Source organism: Leptosomus discolor, chromosome 11 (assembly GCF_034619465.1).
Source record: "Leptosomus discolor isolate bLepDis1 chromosome 11, bLepDis1.hap2, whole genome shotgun sequence".
Lineage (NCBI taxonomy): Eukaryota > Metazoa > Chordata > Aves > Leptosomiformes > Leptosomidae > Leptosomus > Leptosomus discolor.
The window spans coordinates 187,709-200,058 of record NC_141401.1 but is presented as its reverse complement, the minus strand read 5'-3'; the positions used below and the strand labels follow the sequence as shown (position 1 = coordinate 200,058).

General features: G+C 43.9%; 1 protein-coding gene across 2 annotated transcripts in view; it reads left to right on the top strand.

Moving 5' to 3' along the window:
- Positions 1-437: 437 nt before the first annotated feature.
- Positions 438-12,350, top strand: part of TP53BP1 (tumor protein p53 binding protein 1) — a 30,101-nt gene continuing 18,188 nt past the window's right edge. Inside the window, exons 1-11 of one of the 2 annotated variants that reach the window (XM_086471295.1) lie at positions 438-611; positions 690-727; positions 807-920; positions 1,173-1,243; positions 1,881-2,039; positions 2,455-2,536; positions 3,411-3,556; positions 4,809-4,929; positions 5,267-5,358; positions 6,347-6,549; positions 7,477-8,731. In XM_086471295.1, the coding sequence (XP_086327421.1) occupies positions 438-611; positions 690-727; positions 807-920; positions 1,173-1,243; positions 1,881-2,039; positions 2,455-2,536; positions 3,411-3,556; positions 4,809-4,929; positions 5,267-5,358; positions 6,347-6,549; positions 7,477-8,731 (2,455 nt within the window). Of the gene's footprint in view, positions 612-689; positions 760-806; positions 921-1,172; positions 1,244-1,880; positions 2,040-2,454; positions 2,537-3,410; positions 3,560-4,802; positions 4,930-5,266; positions 5,359-6,346; positions 6,550-7,476; positions 8,732-12,350 lie in introns of both variants that reach the window. The other variant, XM_086471294.1, reaches the window with a different exon arrangement.

Below are 12,350 nucleotides of genomic sequence, written 5' to 3'. Positions count from 1 at the left end.
TGCCGGCGAAAAGGGGGTTCCCGACAAGGCCTCGGCGCCGCTCGGCCTGCCTGCTGCGCCCCCTCCGGCTTCTCCGGGCGGGGCCGAGAGGGCGCCTGCCTCCGCTGGAGGGCCCGGGCGCGGGGCAGCTCCGAGCCCGCCGCCGTTACCGCTCCGTGGGCGGCGCTCCCGCCGCACAGCCCGGTCCCGGCCGCGCCGCTCCCTCTGGGCGGCGAGGCCGTCGCCAGGCCCCGGTCCCGCCCCGCGGCGCGTGGGCCGGCGTCGCCCTGGTAACGGCGCCGGCGACGCGGGGCGGGCGGGTCGCGCGCCGCCAATCGGCACGCTGCAAGATGGCGGCCGCGGGAAGCGTGGCGCGGCGTGGTGGGCCGGTCGGCGGGCGGGAAGCGTAGGGTCGTGGCCGGGCTGCGCCAGGCGTTCGGCTCCCCGCGGCGCCCTGCATGGAGCGCGGCGGCAGCCAGCTGGACCCCGGCTTCTCGCAGCAGGATACGCCCCGCCTGATCGTGGAGGACTCGCAGCCCGAGAGCGCGGGCGCGGAGGAGGACGCGGAGCAGGCCTGCCTCGGCGTGCTGGCCCTCCGGCTGCTGGCCCGGCGGAGAGCCAGCCCCGTGCTGGTGAGCGCCTGGCGCGGGGAGGCGCGGCACGGCCTGGCCCGGCCCGGCCCTGACGCGGCCCGTGCGTCTGTCTTGCAGGACGTCGTCTGCGATACTGCCCGCGGCCGGGCGCCCGCGTGTGGCGGGGCGGCCCGGGAGCGACTCCCAGGTAAGAGCTGGTCGCGGGGCGGTGGCGGCGGGCCCGGCGGGCCGCAGTCGCGCTGACGGTGCTGTGCCCGCAGAGCCGATGGAGAGCCCTGCCAGCCCGGGTGCCGCTGTGCCGCCGGACCGCGCCGCTGAGGAGGTGCCACCGCCCGGCCGGGAGAGCAGGTGCGTGGGCCGGGCCGCGGGAGCCGCCGTCCCGGGGCGAGGCGCGCCGGCTCTCGGCCGCCGCTTCCCGGGCCTCTCGCCTGGTAAAACCGCTGTCGCGCGGCGAGGACGGGCTTAAAATAGGGGCTGCGGCCGCGCCGGGGCGCGCGGTTCGGGGCTGCGGCCGCGAAGCAACCCCTCGGCCCTCGGGTGGGCCGCAAGAAGGCGGCCTGCGGGAAGCCGCGGCCCCGCCAGCACGTCTGTCTGTTGCAGCGCCCTTGGGAAGGCCGGAGCGGGAGGGGGAGGTGACGCTGAGGACTGTCCTGCCTCGCCGTGTGTGGAAGGTAACGTCTCCGTTTCGGGTCTCTTCTTGGGGCCGTGAATCCGACCAACCGTCTGTGTAGTTTTTCAGCTCAGCGGCCTCACTTGTCTCATTTCGGGTAGTGCGTGCCGGTAATAACGAGTGAGAAGTTGGCGCCCTTTTCCGGAAGCTGATCTGTATGCTTTGGTGTTGGGGAAAAAAAAAAAGGTGATTTCATATTGTTAACAAGGATCTTGGAGACAGGAGATGGCTTGGAAGAGGCACGGGTGCTTCGTGGCCATTAGGAGATTGAGCCTTTTTATGACAGAGTAAGGAACTCCTGGGATAATGGTAGTTGTCATCAAAGGACTTTCAGGCACGGGCTATGTTTTATCAGGATTGTTTTCTCATCGCGGAATCTAAACCTGCTACCATATGGCATTACATATGACCTTGCTGATTAACACTGATTTCTGAGTTAATGGCCACTATCTCTGTTCTGTTACCCTAATTTTAATTAGTACATCTGAGACCAGAGTCTGCTAGTTTATTCGGAGTTTCAGTAATAGCCTAGATACTTTTCTTGTTGGAGGGTGTAGCTTTTGCCCTTGTAAAGTGATAGGTGGCTCTTTGTATTTTTTTTTTTCATATATATATTAGTTATGGATGTTTGATGTTAGATACAGGCATGTCACAGCTGCATTTTGGAGCGCTAGAGCTCTCACAGAGCCAGGACTTTGAGAGTGACTTTATGCCCAGTGAAGGAGGTGCTAGGCATCAGTTTCACCCTGGAGCTGCTGTCTCTTCTTCCAGACTTGTGAGGAACGATACCGAAGATGGTATGTGAAAATGATGTTAGATGTCCCTTTGTTGCTCAATCAGTTCTTTCTGGTCTCTTTGAATTATAGATGTTATGTTTCTTTGACAGGAAATACAGTTATTAGTAGTTTTCAAAAATGAGTTCACAGCTCATTGGTAGTTGAAAAGAATTTTGCCTTCTCTTTCCTTTGGGCTAGTTCATTCAGACAGAATATTCAGAATATTCAGACAGTCTGTTACTGAATTCCCTTCTTGTTTAAAAACGTCGTCCTGTCCTTTTTTGTTGTTGTTATCATTGATAGTTTAAGATTTTTTTGTTTTCATCTAAAGCTTGTCTTGATCTTTGTGGTAGTTACAGAACTACACTTTTTTCTCTTTGTGTGTTTATCCAGGTGACTTGAGTAATAAATATTTTGTTTTCCTCTCTCTTGCTAGTACTGCATGGGGACAGCGCAGAAACTGTCTCTAGCACAGAAGCACATGCTGGTCTGGAAGGCCAGCCAGAGAAGTCTGAAAGGTAAAAGAAACGGTCCATGTTCTTTGTAGATCTCTTGCTGACATTCTGGAAGTTGATTTGTGTCTTTTTTACTAGATTTTTTAGACATAGAAGGGTTCAGGCTTCAAGGCAAAAGAGACAAGCAAAGCGAAAGATCAAGTACTGATGAGACCTTTTTGCAGCAGTGCTGCTAAGTGCTTTCGCCATTCCTAGCGGAGAAAAGAGGTGGTGTCAGCTCTTACACACAAAGATAGCAATAGGTTTATTTTTAGGGGAGGGTGCACTGGATAATAAAATATATTAATAATTTTCTTAAATGACTGGAATATATTAAAAGTAATCATTCATTTTAAGTCACAGAAGGTATTTCAAGATTAGTTAATTACTGCAGGATGGGCTTTGGCCTCACAGGAGAAATGTAGACCCTAACTGTGCTATTCCAGGATGCTTTTAAGTGTTTGCTGTTGTAAGCTTTATAGTTTTAATTATTTTTAAATGTGAAACTTAAGTTTGTTGAAAACTCTCTGAGTATCTTTTATGCCAGATAGAATAATAGCTCATCTTGCATTGTCATATTCTGCCAGAAATAATATTAAAAAGGAGATGAAATAAAATTCCTAGAATCCACATTGAATAGAAGTCAATACAACAATCTGCACTCCATTTAAGCATCACTCAGATTGGTAGAGAACTTACAAAACAATTCTGAAAATGTAACTTGTCAAGGATGAACATGTTATTTTGTTGGGAGAGAGAGGTTGGTCTTCCTTTTTTTTTCCGGTGGTACACAGAAGTGAGTATCTTTCATTCGTGCTGATAAATTTTCTTTACAATGTTGCAGTATTACTTCATACCTCGGATTTCTCAGGTTGGTGACTGTGTCTTGATTTTCCAGAACTCTTCAGGAAGCAGAACAGCATACCAGGAAACAAATGCCTGCCTGTGACCCCACTAAAACTGAGAAAACCCTTGATTCTGGTCATGAGGAGTCAGATATCGTGTCAACTCAGGAAGAGATGTTTCCTGAGAATAATCTAACAGGTAACAATAGACAAGCAGAGCCAAAATGTCCATCCCAGAGATCATCATACTCATCATCTCTGCTTGATCTTTTTAGGCATGTAGTGTTTTAGGGTGCAGAGTGCTGTGAGTATTTTTTCGCGTAATTTCTGCTAAAATTGAGAACACTTTGGAAATGAAAGGCCACAGCCTCTTTCACTGTACTATGGAGCAATGTCTGAACGTCACTTCATGTTAGAACAGTTACACTGACTGTTTAAACACATTTAATTTTCTTTCTTTGTGTGCCTCTTGAAGACAAAAGCAAAAAACCCCTTTGACCTTCTTCTGAAACTGGCAATAAGAATGCTTCCCCTTTGTAGTGACACACAATATACAGTGTGGATAAGTAGTGTTGGCAAATATTGTAGACTTTCTTATGCTGGGTGACTTTGGCAAAACGTTCCACCTTACTCTTCTGAATTGGCTTTCCTGTTCAGGATAGGGCAGGGTCCTGCAATCAAAATCTTCATACCACAATTTTGGTCAGTCTTACTTGTTTTCTAGGTTGATGTTCCTTCCCTGTAAGGGAAGACGTTACGTGAAATAGGATCAGGAGAGAGGTCATCACTGTGTCTTGCTGGGAGGATGTCTATGTCTGGTCTTGGTATCCACAAGTGAAAGGCTGATAAAGAAACAGAAAGGTTCTTAACAAGCTTCATAGGGAAAGGCCTGGAAAATGGTTTTGAAAGGCAACTTTGTCACAATATATAAAGCATGACTAAATGAAGTCTCGCTTAATGCATTTTTATTTAGTTTTAATTTGTGCACAGCTGCGTCTACACCAGTGTGATCTGCACGAACCCTCTGTATCCAGAAGATTCAATAACAACCTCTCTGCTCACATTGAGTTAGTGGTCAATGCAAGGTGTCTTTTCTTGTAAGAACCTTGCCTGTATTTGCGTTCAAGTGCTGGATCAAATGTGCTGATATTTGAGCCATTGGGGATTTTTCTTCTAAAATTCCCAAGCAGGAAGACTTGTCCAGTCTGGCTGGATAAAAATCTATTCTATAGGTACAAACTTGTCTTTTTCATCTTAACTGCGTTCTGCTCGCATTTCGCATAATGAACTTTCATGCGCGTCCTTCTCCAGCTCTGTGAAAATCAGCTTGTCCTTGCCTATGTGAGAAGTAACTGTGTGGTAGCGTGGATATTGTTCCTCAGAATTTTCTCATGAACTTGGTTATTGGCCAAATTTCTAATCTTGCTTCCTTTTGTTCAAAACTGCTGCAGGGAGTGGCTGTCCGATAACCAGGGTGGAAGAGGGAAGTTCCCTGGCATGCACCCCTGCCCGCAGTCTGCAACTCCTGCAGCTCTCTGGACAGGGATCCCTTGTACAGGAGAGTCATTGCCCGTAAGCAAAAAATCCCCAAACTATTGCAATAGCTTAATTGGAGTAGTGCATTTCCACCACCCTTTTCTTATTCAAGGACTTGTGCTTGATTTTGAGCAGTCAGTGTTTTAATTTTGCACTATGAGAGGAGCATGGCATTATTGTACGATGAAATGAGCTAATGATGCCCATGTGGTCAATGGCTATTTCTCAGATGTTTTGCTAGTTAACACCTGACACTCTCCTTTTATGAGAAGACTCCTATTGTGACAAGCTGGAGCCATATTTGGGGAAAAGTTAATGCATATCCTAGTGATGTATGATTGTCTTTCCCATGTTCTCTTTTCTCGATCTGCAGTATCTCTTCAGGTCTAGTTATTCCTCCTCCTGTTGGCTTTGGATCCAGTGCTCTTATCCCCAGCAGTCCTACTGAACAGGAGCAAGCAAAAGGTAAAATTTTCTGTATACTAGTCTGTGGTTGTGTTTCGGTGGTTTAGTCTGAGCATGCAGCCTTTTCAAACTCTGCTAAAATTAAAAAAGTAAAGCAGGATTGAGAACACTGAAAGAGGCAGATGAAGGGAGATATGTATTTGTGACTCAGGTGCTGATGTGCTGTTGATATTTCCTGCACAGCTACCATAATAAAACCAGTACTGTTGGCTAGCTCCCCCTCCCTTGAAAGATGGAAGATACTTCATATGGGATATAGATTGCACCTTGCAATGGTCCTCCTTTCTCAGAGACAAGCCGTTCTTGCTACAGGCAGATACCTGTATTAAGTATATACTGTTAGGGCAATAGAAAGGACAGAGGGGGCCTGCATTGTAACAGTTGTTTTACCTTAACTTGAATGACTTGCACAATATTTTAAAAAGCTTTCGTATGTTATATGCGTGCATTGTAGAATGCCATGCAAAAAGAGGGATTGTTCTATATGATACCTTGGTTCTTAAACATTTTCTCTGAGCACCCATTCGCCATCAGGAATAATATATCCATCCACGCAGACTTTTAGTATGACACAAAATTGCCATTCCTTTTGTGAGATTCCTGTCACAGAATGTGAAATACTTTAAGAATAGATATTTTGTTAGCTGGGGTCTGAATTTGCTTGCATTTTAAAAAAGAAAAAAAAAAACGGAGAAATGCTTTCTATAATTTTTTTCTAATTGTAGAAGTTCTAGACCTGTAGCAACATAGTTGTACAAATTTTTACAAAACACTTTCTCCCCGCCTTAAATTTAAGGATATGGATGTTTTTGTTTATGTTTTTGGAGAAAAAAAAAAAATCACCTGGAGGGATGATTTTTAGATTGACCTGTTAAAATATGAGAAAGTTGTATACACCGTTGAAGACAAGTGTTTTAATAGAATATTGGAAACCTTAGGTACAAAGCAAGAATTTGCTAGTCATGTATGTTCTCCTTTTTCAAACCAGATGAACAGATGGATATATCTATCCCAGCAGAAGGAAGACAGCTGATGCAGAAGCAGAAAGGAGATATACTAGTGGAGACGACCGTCCCATGTATCTCACCAGCACCTCTTGTCCTGCCACAGGCTTCAACTCCGGTATCCCAGAGTGCCCCAACCTTCTTTCCTGGGTCTTTACCTATACCATCACAACCAGAGTTCTCTCATGTAAGGGTTCATGTAGATATCTTTTCTGAGGTTTTTATATGGCTGTTGCAGGAGATGTGTGTTTGAGTCAGCCTCTGTGCTTCTTTGTTGAGCTTCCCTACTAAGATGGTTCTCATGAGCTTCCCTGTTCCCAGCAGTCACAGTTATATATTGATCATACTGTGTGGCAGTTTATCCCGCTGAGAAAATGCAGAACAGCTTAAGAGGGCATAGTGCGTTAATGAATGTAGAACTTCTTGTCCTTTAATCTATGCTATAAACCTTTTTTGTGCCTTTTTTTTTTTTTTTTTTTTTAAATTTTCTGTCTTTGGAGGGCTGCTGCTTTCTGATGCTGAACTGAGCATCCTACAAACTGCCATAAATTAGACTTACTATCTGTTGTTTCCTTTGTGCTTTTTGATTCTGGAAGTTACTGCTGTTCAAAGGGATTTAACATACAGTTGGTGACTTTATAGCTTAATAGTACGAATTTCATCAACTTAAGCCAGAAAATAAAGGTTGTGCTGGAGTCTTCAAGTCAAAGCAGGGCTTCTCTTTAGCTGAAAGCTGCTTTCATGCTGATATGATAGATTCCTCCAGAGGCTTTTTCCAGAACCGTTGGTTGTTTGACTAAAAATAGCTACTAATTAGCCATACTTGACCGGTATTTCATGGTTTGGTAATGCGAGAGGCATACCAAGGATTGTGTCTGCCTGCCACAGATGTACTAAAAAGTAATGGGTGATGGTAGTTTTTTCTCAGCATGAACGGGATGATTATGAGTTGTAAATGGGAGGAAAAGAAATTTTGTTGTGGTTTTTTTTTTTTTTTCTCTGTAGTTTAGCGCTGAGCTTTCTTTGCTACGTTAGCTGGTCTAAAGTGCTAGGAATACCAAATAGTTGTACTCGGGATGCCCTGATGCTCCATGTCCCACCTTTTTCATTTTAGGATATCTTCATTCCAACTCAGAGCCCAGAGAAGAAGCATGAAGGAGAAGAAAACACTGCTGCTGTAACCCGTTTAAGCTTACCAGGAGATCTCTCTGGACCCACAGACGCTGTGTTAAAGATGCCTGCAGGTGACTCTGTGTCACAGCCATCTGGGTCCTGTAAGCTGGTGCTTTCTGCAAGTGAATGTAGCCAGCCCACAAATACAGAGGTCAGTTCAGGCTCTCTGAGCACGGGCCAGGATAGCGAAACCACACAGGTAGAGATGATCTCTGAATGCAAGGCCTCAGACTTGAGACTCTCTTCTGTGGAGGATGACAACATAGAACTGAAGCTGGATGCAGGTGATCAAGCCCTCTCTGAAAACTGTGAAAAAGTGAAAAAGGAGGATTTGAAGACTGTGGGAAAGCCTGTAATGCAGTTAGTTAGTGCAGATGTAGTGGGAGATGGGTCATTAGCCCCTGCAGCTCATCTGGAGATGGAGTGTGTTTCTGGAAGTCAGGCTGCTGCAGGTCCGTCTGGTCTGCCTGAGATTTTGTCATATGCTCAGGGTAGAGGAGTGCGGTCTGAGGGTCATCCATTGAGAGAGACTTTTGAACCTGAGGCAGTTCCTGAGACTCAATGTGAAGAACGAGAAGAAAAACTGCAAATAAAAGAGAAGCAAATAAATGAAGATGAGTCCCTTGTTAATATGGCGCTTTCTCAGAGGCTTATTCTTGAAAGGGAAGTACAGTGTCATGAAGATATGGAAGTGGAATTTGCTGATGGTTCTTGTAAAAATAGCAAAAATTTGTCTGATGAGGCCCAAAGGTTAGAAAACATTGGACCAGAAAGCCCGGGAAAAGAAACTTCAAAAAGTTGTACTTCTGTCACTGGAGAGGCAAAGAGCATGGATAAACTGTCCTTTAAGGCTGCTTCAGAAAACATGCCAAAGCTCAATAAAGTTTTATCTAAGCCTTCTATAGGGGACTTAATGGAACAGCATAACAATTTGTTTCCTAAGTTAAAGTGTGGCCTTCCGTCAGAAGTGGCGTTGTGCGCCAAAAAACGTCCAGGTTGTTCAGAATTAGAACCGTTAATGGTAATAGCGAATCAGCCGCTGGCTCCAGAGAGAGAGGTGGACTTGCTGGTGACTCAGCAGAAGAACTGGGTGCCAAAGAATACAGGGGATACTGTTATGACAAGGAATCTGGAGCAAGAAGAGCAGATGCAGCCACAGGAGAAGACAACTGCTAAATCCCCCAGTCCTGCCAGTGGTAAGTGAATCCAGGTTGGTAGTTCACAGCTGTATGTATTTTGAATAATGCCAAGGACAGCTGTGTACAATCCTCAGTGTTTTCAGGGAGCACCGATCTTGGATGGGTGCTGAACAGTGTCTCTTAAGAGCAGCACTACAAGTTACCGTGTTGTATGCATAACATACCTTTACTTTTTTCCCCTTTGTCACGCTACTGTAGGCGAGAATAAGGTCATTCTTGTTCCTAACACACTGTTAGTGGCAGAAATGCAGAGCAACTTTGAAAACTCATGATGTTGTGACCTTGGCAATGCTCAGGGATTTTTGTAACTTGCCCCTGCAGAAGCAACAGTAGTGTCCTTGAAAGGAAGAGGTTGTGTGGTAGTCTGTGCTTTCCCTCTTGTAGGTCTCCTTCCTTTTTTTGCTTCTTTTCATTTTTGGGAGAATTTTCTTTGTGGGGGTCTATAGAGCAGCTTCGAGCTAGAAACTAATACAGCAAATTTGTCTTGAGATTGTTTTAAAGTAGAATGTTTTTTCACTAGTGTGTAAGCTGTGGCTCAGCAGGTATTGTCACAATGCGTTGAAATCCCTTTGACATGCTGTTGCGTAGCTATACAAGAAATGTGAGATGCTATACCTGAGTTTTGCGGAGCTTTTCCCTCTTAGTTGGCTTCATTTTAAAACACAGTCCTGTGTACTCCTCAAATTAGAAGGTAGTAGAAAACAAAGTTTTACTAAGGCTTTTTCTTGAATTGTATACATTTTTGAGATCCAAGTAATCTCATTAAACTGCAGGATGAGAGAGAGTGTTTTTCCCATCTTACAATGGTGGTAGGTGACTTCTCGTCTCCTGAAGTTGGTGATTATGAAAGTTGAAGGTCTGAAAACATCAGTTGTCAATAGGTGATGGTTGTCTTTACATGTCCTGAACAGAGCAGTGTGTTAGCAGAGGTTTATTTAACTCTCTTCAGGGATTTGCTAGGTAGTTTATGCTCTGTGAATTACCTAAGTCCTTCATTTAGAGTACAATGTAAGATCAATAGAATTGTGCAGTGCTATTAGAATTAAATTAAATGTCTAGCAGGGAAGATGTTTGTGAACCATCTGATAAATTCAGGTTGACCAGTCTAAGATTTTGATTTGTGGAACCTGTAAAGCTGTGGGCTAGATAGAATTTCTCTTGCCACTCAAAGGTCATGGTATAGTTATATAGCCCTGTAGTCTGTCCTGCAAAGCTTTGTTCAAGTGATAATGTTTTCCAGTTTTTCCTTTTGAGCAATTAGCCTAAGATACACTGCTTAAAAAACATTTTGTAGCACTCTGCCTTCTTTTTCCCTTTAGGTACTCGGTTGATAACTGGTCTGAATAATTTTCTATTCTTTGTCAGGGAAGGACATCGCTCTTACTTTCTCTGCCATTTTATGTTTGTTTTTTTTTTTTTTTTAAGGTGTACATTTCTTCAAACCTTCTCTCCTCAGTCTCATGAGTCTAATATTTTTTTGTTCCTGTTTTCTGAACTACTGGTTCAATTTTTCCAGTTATGAACTGATCCTTTCTGCCATTTATGGCAGCTTGGCTGTTTCTTCCTGAGAGCCTTTTGAGCTTGTTCTTATACGGTTCCCTCCCCTTTTCTTCAGTTCTTGTGACCTTGAACCATGCTGACTTCTGGAACATGTGATCCTGTTTGGAAAGGTCAAAATGGCAGATTTCAAAAAGGAACAAGGTGAAGAGCTTTCTTCTTTATGTCTGAACAGAAGTAGGTGAGATGACTTCGAAGTGCTAGATGGAGACTTGGATGAAAAGGGATTGAGTGTAATACTTACGTGTGTTTTTAATACCAAATTTGCAAGTTTGAGAAAGATTAACTATTTAGTAGTATGGAACTGGCTGGTGAGAAGAAACTTCAGATATTAAAAAGATAGAATGAAGGTAGTATCTTACGTTGTAAGTTAAGGATGGCAGGTTGCCTTTAGAAGTTAGATTACAGCGAGGTGTGGAAAAGAGATTTGAATGCCTGTGCAGGTCATCAGTTTTGGATAGACTTCTAGCAAATGATAACAGCGGTTTTCAAGCTCGACTTTGCTATAAGTATCTGTTGACCGATTTTAAAACAAAGCTCAAATTATTTTCAAGGAGTATAGATCCTTGCAGCCACAGCTTTTTAACATCTCTGACATCTGAAAACAACTTCTGCAGTAGTTGCTTTGTTTTGAACTAAGTGTATGTTTAGTCATGTAAAAATTCCCATGCTTTAGGGGTTCTGGTACCTTCTTTCTTTAGATTAAAAAACCCTCCACTTTCCCAGTAATGTAGTCATGTGAATTAATATAAATTGTTGAGCACTGCTTAATATCATAGCAATTTAATTGATGCGACTTTTATACCTATTCTTCTGAATGCAGTAGGACCAGTCAGATGTTTGGGAGCTTTTTTGGTTTTGTGTTCTTTAGTGTCCCATGACTAGTAACTCGCTTTCTTTCAGAATGTTATAGCAAATTGCTTCATTATTGACCACGAAAGTAGAGTATTTTAGTTGGCTAGGAATGCAGTGTTTTGGGATTTTTTTTATTTAGTGCATTCTCTGACAGTGGAGTCTTTGGCTTGAGGAACTGGTGCTGAGCTGGAGGCAATTTGGTGGGTTGTTCTGTCAGTCAAGACAGTAGTGTCAGTTTTAGATTTAAGTTCCTAATTTGTGATATTTAGATGTGTCTTGGCAACATCCAAAAGTTTGGAGGCTGCCTCTGTAATGATATTTGGGGAAAGCTCTGAATGTTGTTTATAAATGGTACAATTGAATCATGCTGGATTTTTCAAATTAGGGGGAAAAAAAGAGCTTCGGTAACAGGTTTTGGAGGCCACACAAAATCTGAATCACTAGTGTTTGAGATACTCTGTGGACCAAGAAGACCAGCTTCTTTGTTTCTATTAGATTGTTCTGTTGCCATTTAATGGTGGTGGTGGTGGAATGGGGTTTTTTTCAGTCTTTCCTTTTCGGTGGCTTGCAGTAGGTCATTATGCCTTTGTGATAACTCTGAAAATCATGGTCTACTGAAAATACTGGTCAGGAAGTTCAGAAGTGTTCCGATCCCATTGCATTCTGTGATCTCAAATTAACTTTCCTGTGAACAAGTTCGGGGCATTTGGTATGCTGGGACTGCACGCTGCTCAAGATGATTTGGCATGGTCAAGAGGACAGTACTGGTTTTTGAACTTAAGAACAGTATAGGTTTTATTAAATAAAATAATGTGTTTGGCAGTACACTGCTTAAATGATGACAAAATGAAGATGAGTAGCTGCAGTTACATAACAAGGTTGGATGTTATGTTCTGCTGCAGTATGGCCTTTCAGAGAGTTCACAATCCCAAACTGCCTTTTTAAGTGAGTGTGAACAGAACTGCGTTTAACTTGAGGTAACATTTCACTTAATATATTGTACTTGAGATGTTTTTTCTTAGATAAATCTAGATGCAGCTTAAACACATCACGCTTGGCTGGATTTACTTTCAAAAGAGAACAATAAGCCACCGTTTGTAGAAAACGAATGCTGGTGGTTGTGTTTTGCACGTTTGTGTTACGCTAAAGGACTGATCGGTGTTAGGAAAGAGTTCGGGTTTTTGAGATTTTCTGCCTGCTGTCT